The sequence below is a fragment of the Gorilla gorilla genome, chromosome 4 (assembly GCF_029281585.2).
Source record: "Gorilla gorilla gorilla isolate KB3781 chromosome 4, NHGRI_mGorGor1-v2.1_pri, whole genome shotgun sequence".
Lineage (NCBI taxonomy): Eukaryota > Metazoa > Chordata > Mammalia > Primates > Hominidae > Gorilla > Gorilla gorilla.
In genome coordinates, this window is record NC_073228.2 from 184,624,347 (window position 1) to 184,643,292 (window position 18,946).

At 55.7% G+C, this 18,946-nt stretch overlaps 1 protein-coding gene across 2 annotated transcripts in view; it reads right to left on the reverse strand.

Annotated features, from left to right (window-relative positions):
• FLT4 (fms related receptor tyrosine kinase 4) overlaps window positions 1–13,394 on the reverse strand; it is a 44,886-nt gene extending 31,492 nt beyond the window's left edge. For both annotated transcript variants that reach the window (XM_031011037.3, XM_031011038.3), the window contains exon 1: window positions 13,248–13,394. In XM_031011037.3, the coding sequence (XP_030866897.1) occupies window positions 13,248–13,305 (58 nt within the window). In that variant the 5' untranslated portion in view covers window positions 13,306–13,394. The remainder of the gene's footprint in view (window positions 1–13,247) is intronic.
• Between the last annotated feature and the right edge of the window lie 5,552 nt (window positions 13,395–18,946).

Genomic DNA, 18,946 nt, shown 5'->3' on the forward strand with positions numbered 1-18,946 from the left:
GAGTCTGTAGGAGCTTCCTCCTGGAGGCCCCGTGCCACCAAAGGAAGCACCTGCATCACTGCTGAGCAGGACCATCCATCGCGGTTGCCAACCCTTTTGCCCATCCACGCAAGCTTTTTCATGACATGTCTCCTTTTTCATGACATACCATAACTTATTCCAGTGACCCCTCTGCCTTTACCAACCTTCCACTGTGCCCTGTGTGATCGGCAAACTTTGCTGTAGACCTCAATGTCCACTTCGAATGTCCCTTCCTGCCTTATGTGAAGCCTGGCTTTCTGGCCACAGCACTGCCCCTGGGCGGTTACTGCCCTCCACCCCACGTGCCTGAACTCCTCGCAGCCACCTGCCCTCCCTACAGCAGTCCCTCTGAGGGTCCTGCTCTTTGGCGGCGCCGCCCTCTTCCCCATTAAAGCTGTCATCAGCTGCACCCCCCCGTCACTTCCCCTCGTTCTCTGCTGACCGTAGCTCCTGGCTCACCATCCCCCCCCACCCCAGCTCCTGCCCTTCTCCATGACTTCACCATCCACAGGGCTGACTCACCAGCACCCTGGCCTCTGAGATCCCCCCTGCACGGCCCTCCCGTCTTCTCCTCCTGAATCACTCAGTTCTGTGGGCGCATCCTGGACCTGGTCATCACCAGAGACCGCGCCATCCCGGAACACCTGTCTTGTATGTCTCTCTCCCTGCTTCCCCTGTTCTTGATCCACATCCTTCAGCCTCATCAAAGCCCCCACTGCTTCCTCCCCACCCCTCGGTGCCCTCCCGGTGCTGCCCCGTCCTGGTGCGTGGGGTCCGCAGCCGCCTCTCTGCATGCTCCCTCCCCTCTTGTCCTGCATCCCAACCCTGAGACAGCATGCATTCCAAACAGCACAACACTGGCAGCACAAGGCCCCCACAGGAGCTCCTCCCCGCCATTTTCCTGGGTGCACACAGTTCAGGGTGCTCCTCCCCTCTCACTCTCAGCATTGACAGGGCAAAATCATGAGATAGAAACACCCCACTGGCTGGGCACAGTGGCTCATGCCTGTAATCCCAGCACTTTGGGAGGCTGAGGTGGGCGGACCATCCTGGCCAACATGGTGAACCCCATCTCTACTAAAAATACAAAAGTTAGCCGGGCACGGTGGTGAGTGCCTGTAGTCCCAGCTACTCGGGAGGCTGAGGCAGGAGAATCGCTTGAACCTGGGAAGCAGAGGTTGCAGTGAGCTGAGATCGCGCCACTACACTCCAGCCTGGGACAGAGCGAGACTCCGTCTCAGAAAAAAAAAAAAAGAAAAGAAACGAAAAAAGAAAAACACCCCATCTTCCTACATCCCAAAACCCACACTGCCAGCCAGGGCCTCAGAAATCCTCTGACATGCCTCCTGCCTGCAAACCAGGCCCTCCATCGTGCCCAGGGTCCCCCCACCACAGATTTCTCTTCTGATCACCAGTCTTTCTCTATGCAGTCATCTCCCATCATTTTGTTTGTTTGTTTGTTTTGAGATGGAGTTTAGCTCGTCGCCCAGGCTGCAGTGCAATGGCATGATCTCGGCTCACTGCAACGTCCACCTTCCGGGTTCAAGTGATTCTCCTGCCTCAACCTCCTGGGTAGCTGGGATTACAGGCGTGCGCCATCACGCCGAGCTAATTTTGTATTTTTAGTAGACGGGACTTCTCCATGTTGGTCAGGCTAGTCTCGAACTCCTGACCTCAGGTGATCCACCTGCCTCGGCCTCCCAAAGTGCTGGGATTACAGGTGTGGGCCACCATGCCTGGCCCATCTCCCATCTTAAAAACAAAACAAAATAATTACTTGGTTCCACACTCTCTTCCAGCCACTGCCCCTTTTCCTATCCCCCTTCATGGCCACAGCTGTTCACTGTCCCCTCTGCTGGTCTCCCCTCATCCACCAATGGAGTGCAGCTCCTTCACTTCACAGAGCCACTGGGCGGGGCTCTTATGACCTCCAGGCTGCAGACCTAGTGGGCACACAGGACAGGGAGCCGCACATGCTCTCCCCTGGGCGGCATCTGTGACCTACCTCTCCCCAGCTCCCCTCTGCCCAACACACAGTGCTGGCCACCGCCGTCTCTCTGGAGTCCAGACACCTCCCAGGTCTCTAGCTCCAGCCAGGACTACTGTTTGCAACTTCAGTTTTAAGCATCCAGCTGCCCACTGGACTTGGGACACCCCACAGACAACCCGCAGTCTACGTTTCCGATGCTAAACTGCAGACGTGCATCCCCTCCAGCCCCACCAAAGGCTCCTCCCTCGATAGCTCCCTCTCCCCAGATCCTCTCCCAGCCCATCCGTTGGCCAGACCACTGAAGCCTGTCAGGCTGGACGCACCTTAGGGCCCGCCCCTGCTCTCTCACTGGGGCCAGCACAGCTGCACGCACCCCAAAGTGGCTTCTGGGGCCCGCTCTTGTCGTCCTCCAGGCCTGCCTCTGGGCCCCGCTCCCTGCAGTGAGTGACACTTTAAAAAGCACAGGCCTGATCACACTTGTGCTTCAATCTCGCCGGTGCACTGGATTCCCCTGCACTCCCAAGAAAATCCAAACTCCTGGTCCCTGTCCCTCTCTCCACACCCTCGTGGTTCATCCGCTTCACATTCACGTCCTCCAGCCACCGTTGCCTCCAGATTGTTCTGTGCCCCCAGGCTGACTTCTCACGCTAAGGACTCAGCTTAGACACGGCCTCCTCACCCCTACAGAATGGCTCCATCCTAGCCTCCTGGCTGCTTACGGCATCTTTCCTGTCCCAAATTGGAATTATTTATTTATGTGTTTGTTTGTTTAAGTTATATCTGTCCACGTCCTCCAATAGGCAGTAAGTTTCAATGGGGTAAGGACCAAGACAGCTCTTTTTTACCCCACCCCATGCTTCCCACAGCACCTGGCACAGAGTAAAGTCTCAGTGAACACTCGTTGAATGAAAAAAATGGAGGGATGGAAGAAGTATGGGTGGATGGGTGGGTGGGTGGGTAGGTGGGTAGATGGGTGCAAGGGTAGATGGATGGATAGGTAGGTAGGTGGATAGGTGGATGGATGGATGGATGGATGGATGGATGGATGGATTGTGGGTGGAGGAGTGGATGGGTGGGTGGATGGATGGGTGAGTAGAAGGATGGATGGGTGGATGGATGGACACAGATGAATGGATGGATGGACAGGTAGATGAGTGGATGGGTGGGTGGGTGGATGGATGGATGGATGGATGAGTGGATAAAAAGATGGATCAACAGATGGAAGGATGCATGGATGGGTAAATGAACAGAAGGATGGATGGATGGGCAGATGGAAGGATGAATGAATGGCTGGATGGAAGGATGAATGGATGGTGGAAGGATGGGCACATGGGTGAAGCACGGATGGGTGGATGGTTAGATGGTTGGATGGATGCAAAGTAGATGGATGGATGGCTCAACAGACCTCTGAAACCTCAGAGACTCTCGTCAGACCCTGTTGTTCCACTGGAAAAGATGCTTCCTGTTTTATAGGATGGGCTCCCTGGGCAGATTCAGGCCTGCAGCCTGCCACGTCCAGAGGCTCTGTGACTGCCCAGCCCCCACCTGCAGCCCTGAAGAAGGCGCATCCTTCCTGCCTGGCTGTTGTCTGTCTCTGCTGTCCTTCCCTTCCCGCAGCAGGAAGCACTGTCATCCTGGCCTCTGCTGCGCTCCCCCTGCCTTCCTGTTCCTGGCCCGGGAACTGGCTTCTTCCTTCCCTGAGGCCCCGCAAAGCCCTGGCTCCCAAGCCTGCAGCAGCGTGGTTGGGGCAGGCACCGGGTGGAGGTCAGCAAGGCCAGAATGCATACCTCCTCTTCTCTGTACTGTCAGCAGCCCCAGGACACCCTCCGGCCTCGGGCCACGGGGCCTTGGCGTCAGCCACAGGCGTGGCGGGCGTGGGAGCAGCACGGGAGGGTCCTGCACCTCCCCTGGGCAGTGCTGGCACCCCTCCATGAGAGCCAGGCAGGGTGGGGGAACGTCCCATGGGTTAGGCACTAGCAGTGAGCGAGGTGGGGGGCAGCCGGCCGGCTGCGACTGCCTCATTTGATCCTCACAGCAGCCTGGGAGGGAGGGCTCAACAGCCAGGTCAGCGAGTGAGGAAACTGAGGCGCCAGGCCTCACAGCAGCAGGTGGCCACGTGGGAGCCCAGTCTTGCTGAGTCCAGGACGGTCCCTGCCCCAGGACCAGGGTCCCCTCCAAAGGCCGGGGGCAGAGGCTCAGGCCAGACCCCAGCCCGGCCTTCCTCCTAGCCCCTAGCATGAAGCCTCAGAGACCCCTGCAGGCAGGAAGGCCCATGCAGGAGGCACATGGCTGCCTGGGCCCTGCGCCCCAGTGGCCTCCACCACACCCCTCCTTGGGGCCTGGCCTCCATCTGGCTTCATGCCCTAGTTGGCTGAGGGCAAAGCCCTTTAAGCTAATGATGCCGTTTTTTTCAAAAGCTTCTTTCCTGAAAACGGAGGGAAAACCCAGCCCAGCCCAGTGAGAGCTGCTGGGAGAGCCAGCCTTGCTTTCCTCCCATGATGTGGGAGTCGGCCCCTCCCTCGGCTCCACACCTGCGTGTCCTGCGTCCCTTGTTCTGTACAGAACCCATGTTTTCTCATCAAATCCTCTCTGGGCCCACCAGGATGGGACTGAGATGGGCTGGCTGTGCCGCACCCTGGTGGGACAGGGTACCGGCCCTCTCTACGGGGCAGTGTTGGTGAGCACTGGCCTTAGCTGGTTTCTGGGAGCTGCTCTCCGAATGATGGCTGAGTCCACAGGGCATGGCTGGGCCCAGGTCCTGGTGCAGAGGTGAAGGGGCCGGCATGAGAGATTGAGGGTAGAACTAGCTGCACCCTCGCAGCTCTGCCCTCGCCTTGCCATCTCTCTCAACCATCACCCTGAGCATCAGCCTCCCAGGCCCCTGCTCTCCAGCAGGCTCCTCCCTGCCCGGTTGGGCTGTGTCCTCTGTCCTCCCTTGTCCTCTGTGCCCGGCAAACTGCTGCCCCCAGCTGAGCATGTCATCCCCACTCTGGCCTTGACCCACAGCACGTGGAGGGTCCGTGTCATCAAGCGGCTCCTGGGCCGGGGTGTCATCAGCCCATGGCTCTGTCCCCAGGCCCAACACAGCCAGCACAGAGATGGCACTGGGATTATCCATCAGCTTGGGGCCCCTCCACATTGGCAGAGAGCATGGCCCTGCGGTGGCCACCCTGGGCCCGGCCCTACTTCTCCCTCTCCCTGGGGTGCTTGGGAAGACGGGGACTGTGTGGCAGGCCTGCCAGATGGACACACACTTTCTAGGCAGCTGAGCCCAGGAGGACAAAGGCAGCCAGAAGCCAGGCTGCAGACTGGAGGGAGCTGGCGGGGAGCAACGGAGCTGCTGGCTGAGCTGGGGTTGGGCAGAGGGGGTCACTTGCACCCTCTCTCTTCACTCCTGGGGCCAGGCCTCTGCAGGGACCTGGGGGGAGGCAGCAGAAGCGTCCTGTCTGGTGGCCCCTGCTAACCTGGCCAGCAGCCCCTGTGCCTCCAGAGCTTAAGGTGCTGTCGGTCCTCACTGCACATCCTGCAGGTCTGAGAGAGCTGAGCCTGCACGCCCGGCTGGGCACCCCGCACTGCCGCTCTTTGCTGTATGGTCTTGGGCAAATCACTTCCTCTCTCCAAGCCCCAGTCTTCCCACTTGTGAGATGTGGATTGGCCCTAGGATGACTGGAACTACAGACCACAAACAACATGGTTAAGAATAAACTGTCGGCTGGGCGCAGTGGCTCACGCCTGTAATCCCAGCACTTTGGGAGGCCAAGGTGAGTGGATCACGAGGTCAAGAGATTGAGACCATCCTGGCCAACATGGTGAAACCCCATCTCTACTAAAAATACAAAAATTAGCCGGGTGTGGTGGTGGGCGTCTGCAGTCCCAGCTACTCGAGAGGCTGAGGCAAGAGAATGGCATGAACCCGGGAGGCAGAGCTTGCAGTGGGCCGAGATCACGCCACTGCACTCCAGCTTGGGCGACAGAGCTTGCAGTGGGCTGAGATCACGCCACTGCACTCCAGCTTGGGCGACAGAGTGAGATTCTGTGTGAAAAAAAAAAAAAAAAGAATAAGCTGTCTCTGGCTCATGCACATGGATCCCTCTGCTCTCACCTGCCTCCTGAATGCTTGGTTTGCTACAGCTGCTGTATCACTGTGACCCTGTGTTGTCGTCAGAGCATGGGGGCCTCGCTGGTGGGAGAGGATTCACGTGAGCTGAAAGGGGCATTGTGGACTGATTAGGAGCTTGCTGGCCCAGGAGGCGGGCACACAGGCCAGAGTGCCGGTGACTTTGGGCCCTCAAGTAGATGGAGCAGATGGAGCATGGTGAAGGTGATGAGGCCGTGGAAGCAGGCCCAGGTCCCCAGCCGGCCTCGGGCCCTGTCCTGCTCGCTGGATGTACTCTCTCTCGATGGTGGCACACAGGGGGGCTTCAACCCCACTCTGTGCTCCCACCCTCCCTGACAGCTCTCCTGGGCTCCAGTCCTGGAGGACCCCAGCCCTCGAGCCCAGCCCACATCCAACCCTGGGGAGGATGACTGGAGGCACGGAGCTCACAGCTGTGCACCCGCCAGAGGAGCAAGTACCACAGAGAATGAGAATTCCCAGCGCTGGGGAGAATGTGGAGAAGGAGGCACCCACACAGTAATGATAAACAGCATCCGTCCACCGATGGCAAATTCTCCAAATTCTCCTTCCCCAAGATCTCCTGCTACAACAGCAGCAAGCGTGCACCGAGCACTGTCCGTGTGAAGCACAGCCCTCCACATGTGTGCATTCCACATGCCTTCACACCCCTGCGGTTGCCTCCGTATTGCCACCGTACAGATAGAAAGCTAGCACACAGAGGCTAACGCATTCCAAAACACATGACCGTTCAGATATTGTCTTGGGAAGACAGGATCAGGGGAAGCTACTATTCATTCTACAGATGTCTGTATAATTTGCATTTCTGCATTTTACAAAATGCAATCATCTCTTCCATCAGCGCGGGAAACACTGCTCTCCCTCCCACTAGGTTGGCTGTCCAGGTGATGCTCACCCACCAGACATTCCTGACCCTGCTCATCCCCCACAGCCCATTGGTCACCAAGTGCCTCCATTCTGAGCTGAAATGGGCTTTGCAGACTGAGTAGGAGCGGGCCCAAGAGGAGGGCACCGTGGGTGGGGTGGCTGAGAGTGCCAGGCCCCTGCCCCCACCTCTCCTCACCATCCTGACCGCAGCTTGGCGTGGATGCTTTCTGGCCACAGAACCCCTCCCGGGCATTGCAGGTGTGCTGTCCCTCCACTTTCCCTCCTCCCCTCCCCGCTGCTGGCCAGCCTCAATGGCTCTCCCCCAGGTGGCAATACCAGTGTCTCCCACTGGCCCAGTCCTTGCTCAGGGGTCAGATGATCTTTCTAGAACACAAGTCCCTCTCCTGCCTAAAACCATCCCCTGCCCCTTTGCTGCTTATGGGCAGAATCTGGCGCCTCCTTGGCCTCCTTGCCACACACCCGGTGCAGCTCCAGACCTCCATGTGCCCTAGATCTGGAACAGCCCCTCCCCACCTCTGACGTCTGAGCTGTTGTGCCGCTTCCCCAGCATCTCACACCGAGGCTCCCCACCCAGGACTCCTGCACTTTTCCATAGCTCTGTGGAGCGGCTGGCTCATTACCACTTTTAATAGGTTTTTTTTTTTGAGGCGGAGTCTCGCCCTGTTGCCCAGGCTGTAGTGCAGTGGCACGATCTCGGCTCACTGCAACCTCCGCCTCCCAGGTTCAAACAGTTCTCCTGCCTCAGCCTCCCGAGTAGTTGGGATTACAGACGCCTGCCACCGCACGCAGCTAATTTTTGTATTTTTAGTAGAGATGGGGTTTCACCATGTTGGCCAGGCTCTCAAACTCTTAACCTTGTGATCCGCCTGCCTTGGCCTCCTGAAGTGCTGGGATTATAGGTGTGAGCCACCATGATCGGCCCTTAACGGTTCTTTAGTTCAAGAGAAGGGCTTCTGTATGTCTTTTCGTTGTGGCATATTCCCAGGATTGGACTTGGCCAGCAATTTACCCGCGGCTGGTTTTGAGGATCCAAGGGACCAAAAGAAGCCATAGAATGTGTGGGCAGGTGTAGACGTGAGAGGAAAGAGGGCACAGGGTACCGGGAGGGTGGAGAGGCTGTGCATGGAGGGGCACGCGGGGCGCGTGGTGGACCTGGGGGAAATGTCTGCAACATGCTGCTGTGACCTTTACAAACCATGAGGTGGTTAGAAATTGAAGAGTCCACCTGGCCAGCCCTCTAGGGCATTCCCTGGGGAATGTGGACAGTGGCCTGTGTGCCTGCCCCTTCTTTCCCGCTTGGCCCCCATGCTATTTGGAACCAGATGTCAGACACCTATTACCCCCTGAAATGAGCCATCTATTATCTAGAGAGCCGTTTCACCCTTGTGGCCTTAATTTCCTAATCTCCAAAATAAGCATAATAAGGTCTGCGTGACAAGGTTAAAATCTGTACATGCCCTGCTGTGAAGCAATCTGAGAAACCATTTCACACGGAGGTGTGGCTCACTGCCGGACACGCCACATCTGTGTGCATGTGCCGGTGCACGCTTGCTGCTTAAAACAAATCAATCTCCATTTGGTAGAATTTAGAGTAGCTTCGAGGACAGCGTGTTGAGTTGGGTGATGATAAGGGCTTCCCCTAAACCCACCTGAAAGTCTGAGGCACACTGTGAGCGGGAACGAAGCCATCACCTGCCCTGGAAGGCCTCTTCCGCTTGGAGCAGCACCGTCTGCCTGGAGTTCCCTGCAGTCTCCCAAAGGGCATGTCCAGGGTGGGCGAAAGGCCATGGTGCTGGGACTGGTGTGTGCAGTGGGTGTAGGCTGGGTGGACGTGGGGCTAGGGACGGCCTGGGACTCCAGCAGGAAGGGCCGGTACCACGAGCCCGAGAAGCTGGTGCTTATCTTGCGGGTGAGTGGGGAGGGGGGGCCCTGAAGGCTCAGATTTGTATTTTACAGCGGTCCCTTTGGGGCAGAATGGAGACAAATTTCTGGAAGATGCTGGAAACAGGGAGTGGTGATGAGGTTGAGAAGGGCTGGACCTGCGGGGAGCGTGGGCTGCCTGAGTACCCCGTGGGGGTGGAGACCAGGAGGAGGGGGCCTGAGCAGATGCTAAGCTCCCAGCACAGGGCCGCCGTGGGGCAGCCAGCTATGCCAGGCAGTTTCCCTGGCTTCCGTGGGGTCAAGGCTCTGCTTGCTGGCCGGCAGGACGAGCGGCGTTATCAGACAACCCAGCTGGCGCAGAGGTGGCCCCCCAGTGCTGCTAAATCGGGGCCACCAGCTCCTGCCGCAGGAAGAGGGAAACGCAGGCAGGATGTCCTCTCCTGTGGCCGACAAGTCCTTTCCCATGAACCCCTGCTGACCTCGCCGGCCACGTGGCGGGCCTCCCCTACTCACCGCCTGGATCTACCCAGGCCTGGCCGTGGGCTAGGGTGGTGCAGGCCTCAGACGGGGCCGGGGGTGTGCCTGCTGTTACCCCGTCCAGGCTGGCACCCTGCTCCTCCTCCGGGAATGAATGCCTGCATCTTCCTGCTCCCAGACCTGTCTCCTCAGTGTGACCGGAAAACCCAGATTCCAGAGGAAGCCAGTGTCTGAAAAGGATCGAAACTCAGGAATCCCTGGCTCCAGCTGGACACACTGACTGAATCTTGCTCAGAGTCTAGGGGGTGTGAGAGGCTCTCCAGACCCCTCTCCCTGCCCACCCCCAACTCCGAGGGGCATCTCAGAGGGACGTGGGGCATAGGCCTTGGTGGAGAGAAAACTGCCCTGTGGAGGAAAATACGGCAGCAGGAGGGGAGTAAGCCAGACACAGAGAAGCACCTCACCTTGCAGCTGACTTTGCGTAATTTCCCTGGTTCCCCCATTCCCCTCTGTCCCATCATACTCAAGTGCTCCCAACTTTCCTCCCTCCTTATCTGGCCGGGTACATCAGCTGAGGTCTCCCAGGAAATCCCATTGCCTACCTCCACCCAAGGTCCTGCTCCTCTCCCAGGGTCTCCCTTTGATAAATTATCCTTGAAGCCAGAGACCTGGGACTTCCTCTGTCCCCACCATCCCCAGCTGCTAACTGCCTCCACCCCAGTTTATCCCCTGGGTTATCCACTTGCAGTTCCTGTCTCCCCTGGACACCAGCCTCCTGGCTGCTGGCACTGCCCCGTCTCCAGCCTCGTTTCCCCTACCTCCCATCCACTCCTCCCAGACTCTAGCCTCACCGGACCACCCGCTTGGCCACATTCACCATCTGGACTTGCCTGTCTCTGGGGCTTCATGGGGTTCTTTGCCCTGCTTGGAATTCCCTGTCCTGGAGTTCTGCAGACCCCACCAGGAAGCCCTTAGCTGGAAGTGACACTGCCTTCCTGTGCAGCTTACAGCCACCAGCTGGGCCTCACCAGGGCCCCTGAACACTTTCATCCCTGGGCGATACACGTCTGATGGCATGTCTGTGTCCCTGCAAGGCACAGGAAACCCCTGTGCGATGGGGCCAGGTCCAAGTCCTCCCTGGGACACCCCGAACAGGCACTATGCTGGGGTCTTGCACAGAACTGCAGGCTCCTTCCCTGGGTCGGGGTGCCACTGCTGGGGCTCACAGTGAAGAATTCGCCAGACAGACCACACATCACACCTCGTACCCTGTCTGGGCCCAGCCATGTGGGCCCTGTGCTCTGGGAGGGCTCAGGACTCCTTCAGCCACACTGGCTCTGTGCCATAGGCCTGGCGGACGAGGGAACAGCACCTGCATTCGAGTCCTCAGAGCCCTGAGCTGGAGCAGAAGGTCCCCAGGCCCAAGTAAAGTGGACCTGATCCCCACATCCTGCCTGCAGTGACTTGCATCCCTGGGCCACACATCTGTCCACACCTGGGCCTTTGTGACCCAGGTCACAGCAAGGGCAAACGTCCTGAGACCAGGCCACTCCAGATGCCCAGCAGACCCTGCTCCTGCATGTCCCTGAGCTGGTAAGCCACAGTGCAGAGGTGCCAATGGCCTCTCTCTAGACTAAGCCCCAAGAGACATCTGTGACCTACCCTCTCCACCGGGGCAAGACTGTGGAACTGCAGCAGGAATCTGGGTCTTGGAGTCCAGCCCAAGCACACACAACCCACACAACCTCGGGGCTTGCCAGCTCGTGCCATGGCTATGCTTGTGCCATGGCTACGCTTGGGGAAACTGAGGTGCAGGGAGGGGAAAGGAGGGGGCCCAGGTCACACAGAAAGGACTTTACCGCAGAGGCAGGACAAGAGTCTGGTTCTATGATCAATAGCACACTTTTAAGGGGTCAGCTTCAGGATGCTCAGGCTTCTGGCCTGCTCCCACCGGACCAGCTGCCCTGACACCCGACTGCAGCTGAGGGCTTGTGCTCCTGCCATGGCATCCCCCATCAAGCTGGGGGCTCCCAGGGTCTTCAGCCTAGCAGGGAGTACAGCAAGGTGCAGGGCTCACTGAGGGATGACCTCTGTCTTCATTGCCATCTCCCCACCAGCCAAACCCAGGTCCAGCCCAGGACACCCCTCTCCATGGGGCCCCCAACTAATGCCCTCTCTCCTCTTCATAACTGGGTCACTAAGAGTCACTACTTACTGCAGGGAATAGCTTCCTCACCCTTCACCCCACGTCCCTCTGTGCTCCACCCGGGAGCACCAGGACACTGGCCTCTCCTGGTTCTCCTTATACCTGCAGAATGTTCCCTGGATCCCTGGAAGCCCCCTTGCCCTCTGGGCCCCTCCTCCAGGGTTCCCCTCCCGGGTCTCTCTCTTCCTCTCCAGCTACTCAGCCCAGCTCAGACACTGCGCCCAGGTGCCTGTCCCATGTCTCCTCCAGGATAAGCGTCTCCCATTCTACAGCCCTGCAGTCCGACCAAGGTCTACCAGCCACTCGACAAATACATCCTGAGCACCTGTGAGAGCCTGGTCCTTGGCTGGGTCCAGGAGGGCCAAGGGCAGCGCCCTGATCTGGCCTGCCCGACTCGGAGGCCCAGATACATGTTCTCTTCCCTCCTCCCCTGGCTGAGCCAGACCTGCCCCCTCTCCTGTCCTCTGCCCTTCAGCCAGTGGACATACAGGTGGTGAGCAAAGGCAGGCTTTGTCACGCTTACTTTGGGCCTCCTGGGGACCTTGGGGAAGTGACACATGTCCTTGGTCTAAGCTTCTCCATATGTAAAATGGGTCTGACACTCCCTGTGAGACTTACAAGCATGTAAAGCCAGTATTTAATTCCTATGGCGTGCAGAAATGTTGAGGTCCCCATCGCTGACTTCAGGGCTCCTGGCACTCCCCTTCAGACACTGGAACCGCTGACCCCGCCCTTACACCCTTTGATTTCCAGGGACACCAGCTCCGTGGGGACTCCCAGCTCATCTTCTCAGCTTCCTCCCTGACATCTCCATCCACTCCCTCTGCCCCCCGCTCATCCCCCACAGTCCCTCTTTCCAACCCCTCCGCCTCCGCTTCAGGTCTGCGTCTCTCCCCGCCAGAGCCACATTCCCAACACAAACCGAACCCCGCCTCTCTTGTGCAGGGGACCCTCCCGTGGGGGCCCCTGTCCCCTCAGATCCGGGGACCCCTGGCCTTCCGCCCCTTCTGCGGCGCTGATAGCCCGCGATTCGCCTCCTCAAGATTCGTCTCAAGTGCCAGCGTGCACCTGCACCCGTCCGCCTCGGGCGCGCGGTAGTCCCCAGCCCCTGTCCCCGCAGTCGCCGGCCACGGGAAGGGGGAAGCCCGTCTCGAGCGCCCTCTGGGGGACCGACCGCGAGCGGAGACGCTGGGCGTCGGGAAGTGCGCACCCGAGTCTGGGGCCCGGCCGGGATGGCCGGGATCTCCGGTGCGCGTGGGTCGGGACGGCGCGGCGCGGCGCGGGGACCCCGCGGGGAAGCGAGTAAGGGCGCGAAGGATCCGGGCTCAGCGCGCAGCCCGACAGGGCCCGGCTCCGAGGACGCCGAGCCACCGACGGAGAAGCGGATTCAGGGGCCGGGAGGGCTATCCCTGCGCCGAGGCGCGGCCCGGCCGCCCTGGCCCTGACCCGGCTGCAGTCCCCGCCCGCCCCTTCCTCATCCCGAGGTCCCGGGCCCCAAGCGCCGTGCTTCCCTCAGGCGTCCGCGCACCAGGGCCACCGTGTCCCCCGCCCGTACCCGTCGGAGCGGTCTCAGCGCCCGCCCCAGGTGCGCGGTACCCCCTCCCCGGCCAGCCCCACGCTCGGGCGGGTGGCCCGTTCGCCGCGCTCACCGTCCAGGAGTCCCAGGCAGAGCCACAGTCGCAGGCACAGCGCGGCGCCCCGCTGCATCTCCGGCCGCTGCGCGTGGGTCCGACCTGAGCGGCCGCGGCTCGGGGCTGAAAGTGTCCGCGCGGGCGCGGGCGCCGGCTGGCCTGGGGCGGGGCGGGGCGGGGCGGGGCGGGGGCCGGAGGCGGGCCGGGGATTCAGGCCGCTCCCCGCGTCCCCCCCTCCCGCCTGTCCCTCCCAGCCCGCCGCGGGGCGTCCGGTCCACCCGAGCAGTGCGCGCTCTGCACCACAGGGTCCGGGCGCCCTCCTGGGCAGCTCCGGGCGCGGGGACGCGGGTAGCGCAGACGGCCTCGCTGTGCGCTCCGGAGGTAATGGAGCCTGGTGGGCAAAGGGGAGCAAAATGCGGCACGCGCTCTTTTCTGTCCTTTCTTTCCATCAGTAAAATCTAGACTAAACAAAAAAGCAATACTTGTAAAAATAGCAGTATGTTACATCTTTGAAAATAGTGGCACCAGCCGGGGCAACATAGGGAGACCCAGTCTCAAAAATAAACAAATAAATAAATAAAATAATAAGCCGAGCTTGGTTGTGCGCGCCTGTAATCCCAGCTTCTCGGGGGGCTGAGGCAGGACAATCGCTTGAACCCGGGAGAAGGAGGTTGCAGTGAGCCGAGATCGCGCCACTGCACTCCAGTCTGGGAGCCAAAAAAAAAAGGCAAAAACAAAACCCGTTCAGCAGTGTTTAACTACCTGCACAGTGTCGATGGACAGTGTCGATGGAAGCCGCACCCGTGAGCGGGACACCCGGGATGACCGACCCCCTCCCTGCAGGCCTGGCCTCCTAGCTTTAGAACTCCGCCAAATGTTTTGTTCTCAGCTCAATCAGGACCCGCCCCCACCTTTTTAATAAAGCGACACTTTGCTTTTGCTTTCTGACTTGGCAACCCTCTTACAGACTTCCGTTCTCTTTTCAGTTTGTCTCTAGAATTTTCCTGTTTAATAATGAAGCCCATGACCATGACTGTCTCAACCTCCCTCCCTGCTTTTCGTTTCATTCACATTTTCCATCCCCCCATCCCCGCCCCCCAAAGCCCGTTCATCCTCGCCAAAAAGCAAGAGTAGATTTTCAATAACCACTACCAGCTCTCTCAAATCCAGGTAAGAATTGGCTATATTATTAAGCTGGAATCACAAATCAGTGCGGATAGTGTAGATAATTTAACAAATAAGGTTGGGGAAACTAGGTAACCAAGTGATACATGAAGTTAGGTACTTATCAATCATACATTGATTTTTTTTAGCGTTGAAAGATTATGAGATGTAACACACTTATGGAAAGTACATAATATATCAGCATATTATAAACCTGAATTTTAAAGCAACAAATACCTGTGTTTCCATTCCCCAGGCCAAGGGACGTAGAATGACATCCCCACATCCCCTCACTTCCCATCACAAACCCCTCACTAACCCCCGAAGATGCCCACTACCCTGGCATTATCATTTCCCTGCTTTTCTTTATCATTTTATCATCAAAATATATGTTTTGCGGTTTTTCTTCAGAATATACTTTTTTTTTTTTCCTCAGACTAAGTCTCTCTCTTGTTGCCCAGGCTGGAGTGCAGTGGGACGATCTCACTGCACTGCAATGCAACCTCTGCCTCCCGGGGTCAAGCAATTCTCCCGCCTCAGCCTGCTGAGTAGCTGTGATTCCAGGCACCTGGCACCACGCCCGGCTAATTTTTGTATTCTTAGCAGAGATGGGGGTTTAACCATGTTGACCAGGCTGGTCTCAAACTCCTGGCCTCCTGATCTGCCCACCTCAGCCTCCCAAAGTGCTGGGATTATAGGCATGAGCCACTGTGCCCCGCCCAGAATATACTTGTTTTTTTTTGTTTGTTTGTTTTTTTAGACAGGGTCTCACTTTGTCACCCAGGCTGGAGTGCAGTGACATGATATCTGCTCACTGCAGCCTCAACACCCCCCGGGCTCAAATGATCCTCCCACCTCAGCCTCCCAAGTAGCTGGGACCACAGGTGTGTGCCACCACACCCAGTGACTTTTTTGCACAGCTGGGTTTTCGCCACGTTGCCCAAGCTGGTCTTAAACTCCTGGGCTCAAGTGATCCACCTGCCTCAGCCTCCCAGAATGCTGGGATGACAGGGATGAGCCGCCGCATCCCGCCAGAACGTGCTTTTAAAATTTTAAAGTATACTTAGAGGACATAAGTGCAGATTTCTTAATTCATATATTATGTACAGGTGAAGTCTGGGCTTTTAGTGTACGCGTCACCTGTACAGTGGACACTCTACCCAAAAGGTGATTTTTCAGCCCTTGCCCCTTTCCCTCCCTCCCTGCTTTTGGAGTCTCCAGTGTCTATTACTCCTCTCTGTGTGTTTGTGTCCCTACTGTTTAGCTCACATTTTGCTCGTTGTTTTTTTTTTCACTTTATCTCAGTGCGTTCATACCCTTTATATTCTTTTGCTCCACACCATTAGTGAGATTCATCTGTATTGCTGTGATGATCTATACTTTGCTCATGTTCGTAACTGCATAGTTTTCCACAGCAGGATACACCACAATTTGTCCATCTACTATTAATGGAAGTTCGAGTGCTTACCAGTTTCCAACTTTTGCCACAACACTCTTGTATATGTTTCCTTGTGTGCACATGCTGTCTTCAACTTTGGTAGCCAGTGCCAAGTATTTTTTCAAGTTATTTGTACCATTTTGCATGTTCATTGCAGTGTAAGCAGTTACCGTTGCTGCACACCTTTACCCACAGTATTGTCAGTTTTGGTTTTTAAAATGTGGCCATTCTAGTTGGTTTGCATTGGCATCTCATTGCAGTTTCATTAGCTTTTTTTTTTTTTTTTTTTTTTTGAGACAGAGCCTTGCTCTGCTGGAGTGCAATGGCGCGATCCTGGCTCGCTGCAACTTCCACCTCCCAGGTTCAAGCAATTCTCCTGCCTCAGCCCCTGGAGAAGCTGGGATTACAGGCATACGCCACCACGCCCAGCTAATTTTTGTATTTTTAGTAGAGACGGGATTTCACCATGTTAGCCAGGCTGGTCTCAAACTCCTGACCTTGGGTAATCCACCCACCTCAGTCACCCGAAGTGCTGGGATTAACGGAGGTGAGCCACCATGCCTGATCTATTAGCTTTTCTTTAATTACCATTGCGGTTGAGCACATTTTTATAATTGGCCATTTAGATTTCAAGTCTTTTGCTCTTTACTACTCCCCATCTGTCTTTTTCTTATTGATTTGTAGTTCTTTATATATTCTGCATATGAGTCTTTTATCAGTTCCTTTATTATTGCTGTATAATGAAGTACTCCAAGATGTTTTGGGGAAAGCAGCAGCTATTTCGTTTTGCTCATGCTTTTGAGAGTCAGGAATTTGACAAGGGCTTACTTAGCTGGGTTGGATGCCTGGTGGTTGGTGCTGGCTGTTGTCCAGAAGCTCAGCTGGGGCTGCCAACCAGTGCGCCCATTCAGTGTCTTTCCAGCATGACAATCCCACACTAGTTGAAGTTCTTGTGTAGCAGGTGGCTTCCCCAGAGTGACTATCCAAGAGAACTAGGTGGAAACTAGATAGTCTCGAAGAAGTCACAGCCTGCCTAGGGGACATGTTCCCCACAATTATTAGAGAGAGGCAAGGTCACATGCAGAAGAGCATGTGGGATGGCAGATACTGCCAAGGCCATCTGTGGAAAAGGAACTTGAGTACATTGTGCTACAAATCTCCTCTCATTCAGTGTCTGACTTTTCACTTCCTTAATGCTCTCTTTTTGGGAGGCAGGATGAAGACAGAAGATTTTCATTTTAACACAGCACCTTTATGAATTAGTTCCGTTATGGCTGGTGTTACTTGTGTTATCTTATTATTTTATTACTATTATTTTTTGTTTGCGATGGAGCCGTGCTCTGTTGCCCAGGCTGGAGTGCAGTGGCAAGATCTCGGTTCACTGCAACCTCCGCCTCCTGGGTTCAAGCGATTCTCCTGCCTCAGCCTCCTGAGTAGCTGGGACTACATGCGTGTGCCACCATGCCTGGCTAAATTTTGTATTTTTAGTAGAGATGGGGTTTCGTCATGTTGGCCAGGCTGGTCATGAACTCTTGACCTCAGGTGATCCGCCCACCTCGGCCTCCCAAAGTGCTGGGATTACAGGCGTGAGCCACCGCGCCCGGCCTTGTGTTCTTTTAAAGAAACCTTTATCTTGATGTCATGAAGATATTTACTATTTTTTATCACTTATAAATTTTAATGTTTTATTTTCTCTTTCATATTTAGACCTATGGGCCCTGGAATTGCCTTTTCTGTGTAGCGTAAAGTAGGGGCATGTGTCGAGTTTATGTCTTTCACCCCGTAAAGATATCTTGTTACTGGCCGGGCGCTGTGGCTCACGCCTGTAATCCCAGCACTCTGGGAGGCCGAGGCGGGCAGATCACGAGGTCAGGAGATCGAGACCATCCTAGCGAACACGGTGAAACCCCGTCTCTACCAAAAAATACAAAAAAATTAGCTAGGTGTGGTGGCGGGCGTCTGTAGTCCCAGCTACTCGGGAGGCTGAGGCAGGAGGATGGCGTGAACCTGGGAGGCGGAGCTTGCAGTGAGCAGAGATTGCACCACTGCACTTCACCCTGGGTGACGGAGTGAGAGTCTGCCTCAAAAAAAAAAAAAAAAAGGTATCTTGCTATCTCATGACCATGATGAGAAGGTCATTCTTTCTACACTTTTCTCTAGTTCCCCCTCAGTCATACATTAACGATCTACACGGAATGGTTCATTTTCTCAGCTTTGTCTGTTTTTGTACTGATACTGTCACCAAAACATCACAGGTTCCGTCTAGGCCCGGCCGCCCACCATACAGAAAGCCAATGACAGAGGAGACAAGTATTGTCAAGGAGGAATGTTTTATTCAGGTGCTGTGGCTGACAAATCCATCTCCCTGACCAACTAAAACCAGGGCTTTACATAGCAAGGAAGAAATGAAACAATGTGTAACAAAACAGAAACTAAGGAGGGGCAAGGAAGCAATCATGATGAATGAAGGGTCCAGCATCATTGTCTGGATGTGGAGATCTGGCGATTCTCAGTTCTTTGATACTTTATTTTTTTATTTTTTTTTTAGAGGACTGAAGGTTGTTTCCTGAGGAAGGAACTCAGCTAAAACAAACTTAAGGTTCAAGCTTTAAGACCAGAAGCATCCATTTCTACATTTATCCAAAAAAACTATCTATGGGACTATTGAGTCGGTTTCAATAGTACCATATCTTCATTACCTTAGTTATATAAAAATCTACATATCTGGAAGCGTAAGTCCTTCCAACCTGTTCCTCAAAAGTGACTTTGGAATTTTTCACAAGTTGAATTTTCATTTAAATTTTAGACTTATTTTTAATCAGCTTCCACACATACATGATATGCTGGGATTTTGATTAGAGTTACAATTAGCCTATGACCAATTTGGGGCAAACCAACTTTCTTTTAATCCATAAACATGGAATATCTCTTTGTTTTTATTTTTAATATATATGATGGTTAATATTGAGTGTCAACTTGATTGGATTGAAGGATGCAAAGTATTGCTCCTGGGTGTGTCTGTGAGGGTGTCGCCAAAGGAGATGAACATTTGAGTCAGTGGGCTGGCAGAGGCAGACCCACCCTCAGTCTGGGTGAGCACCATCTAATCAACTGC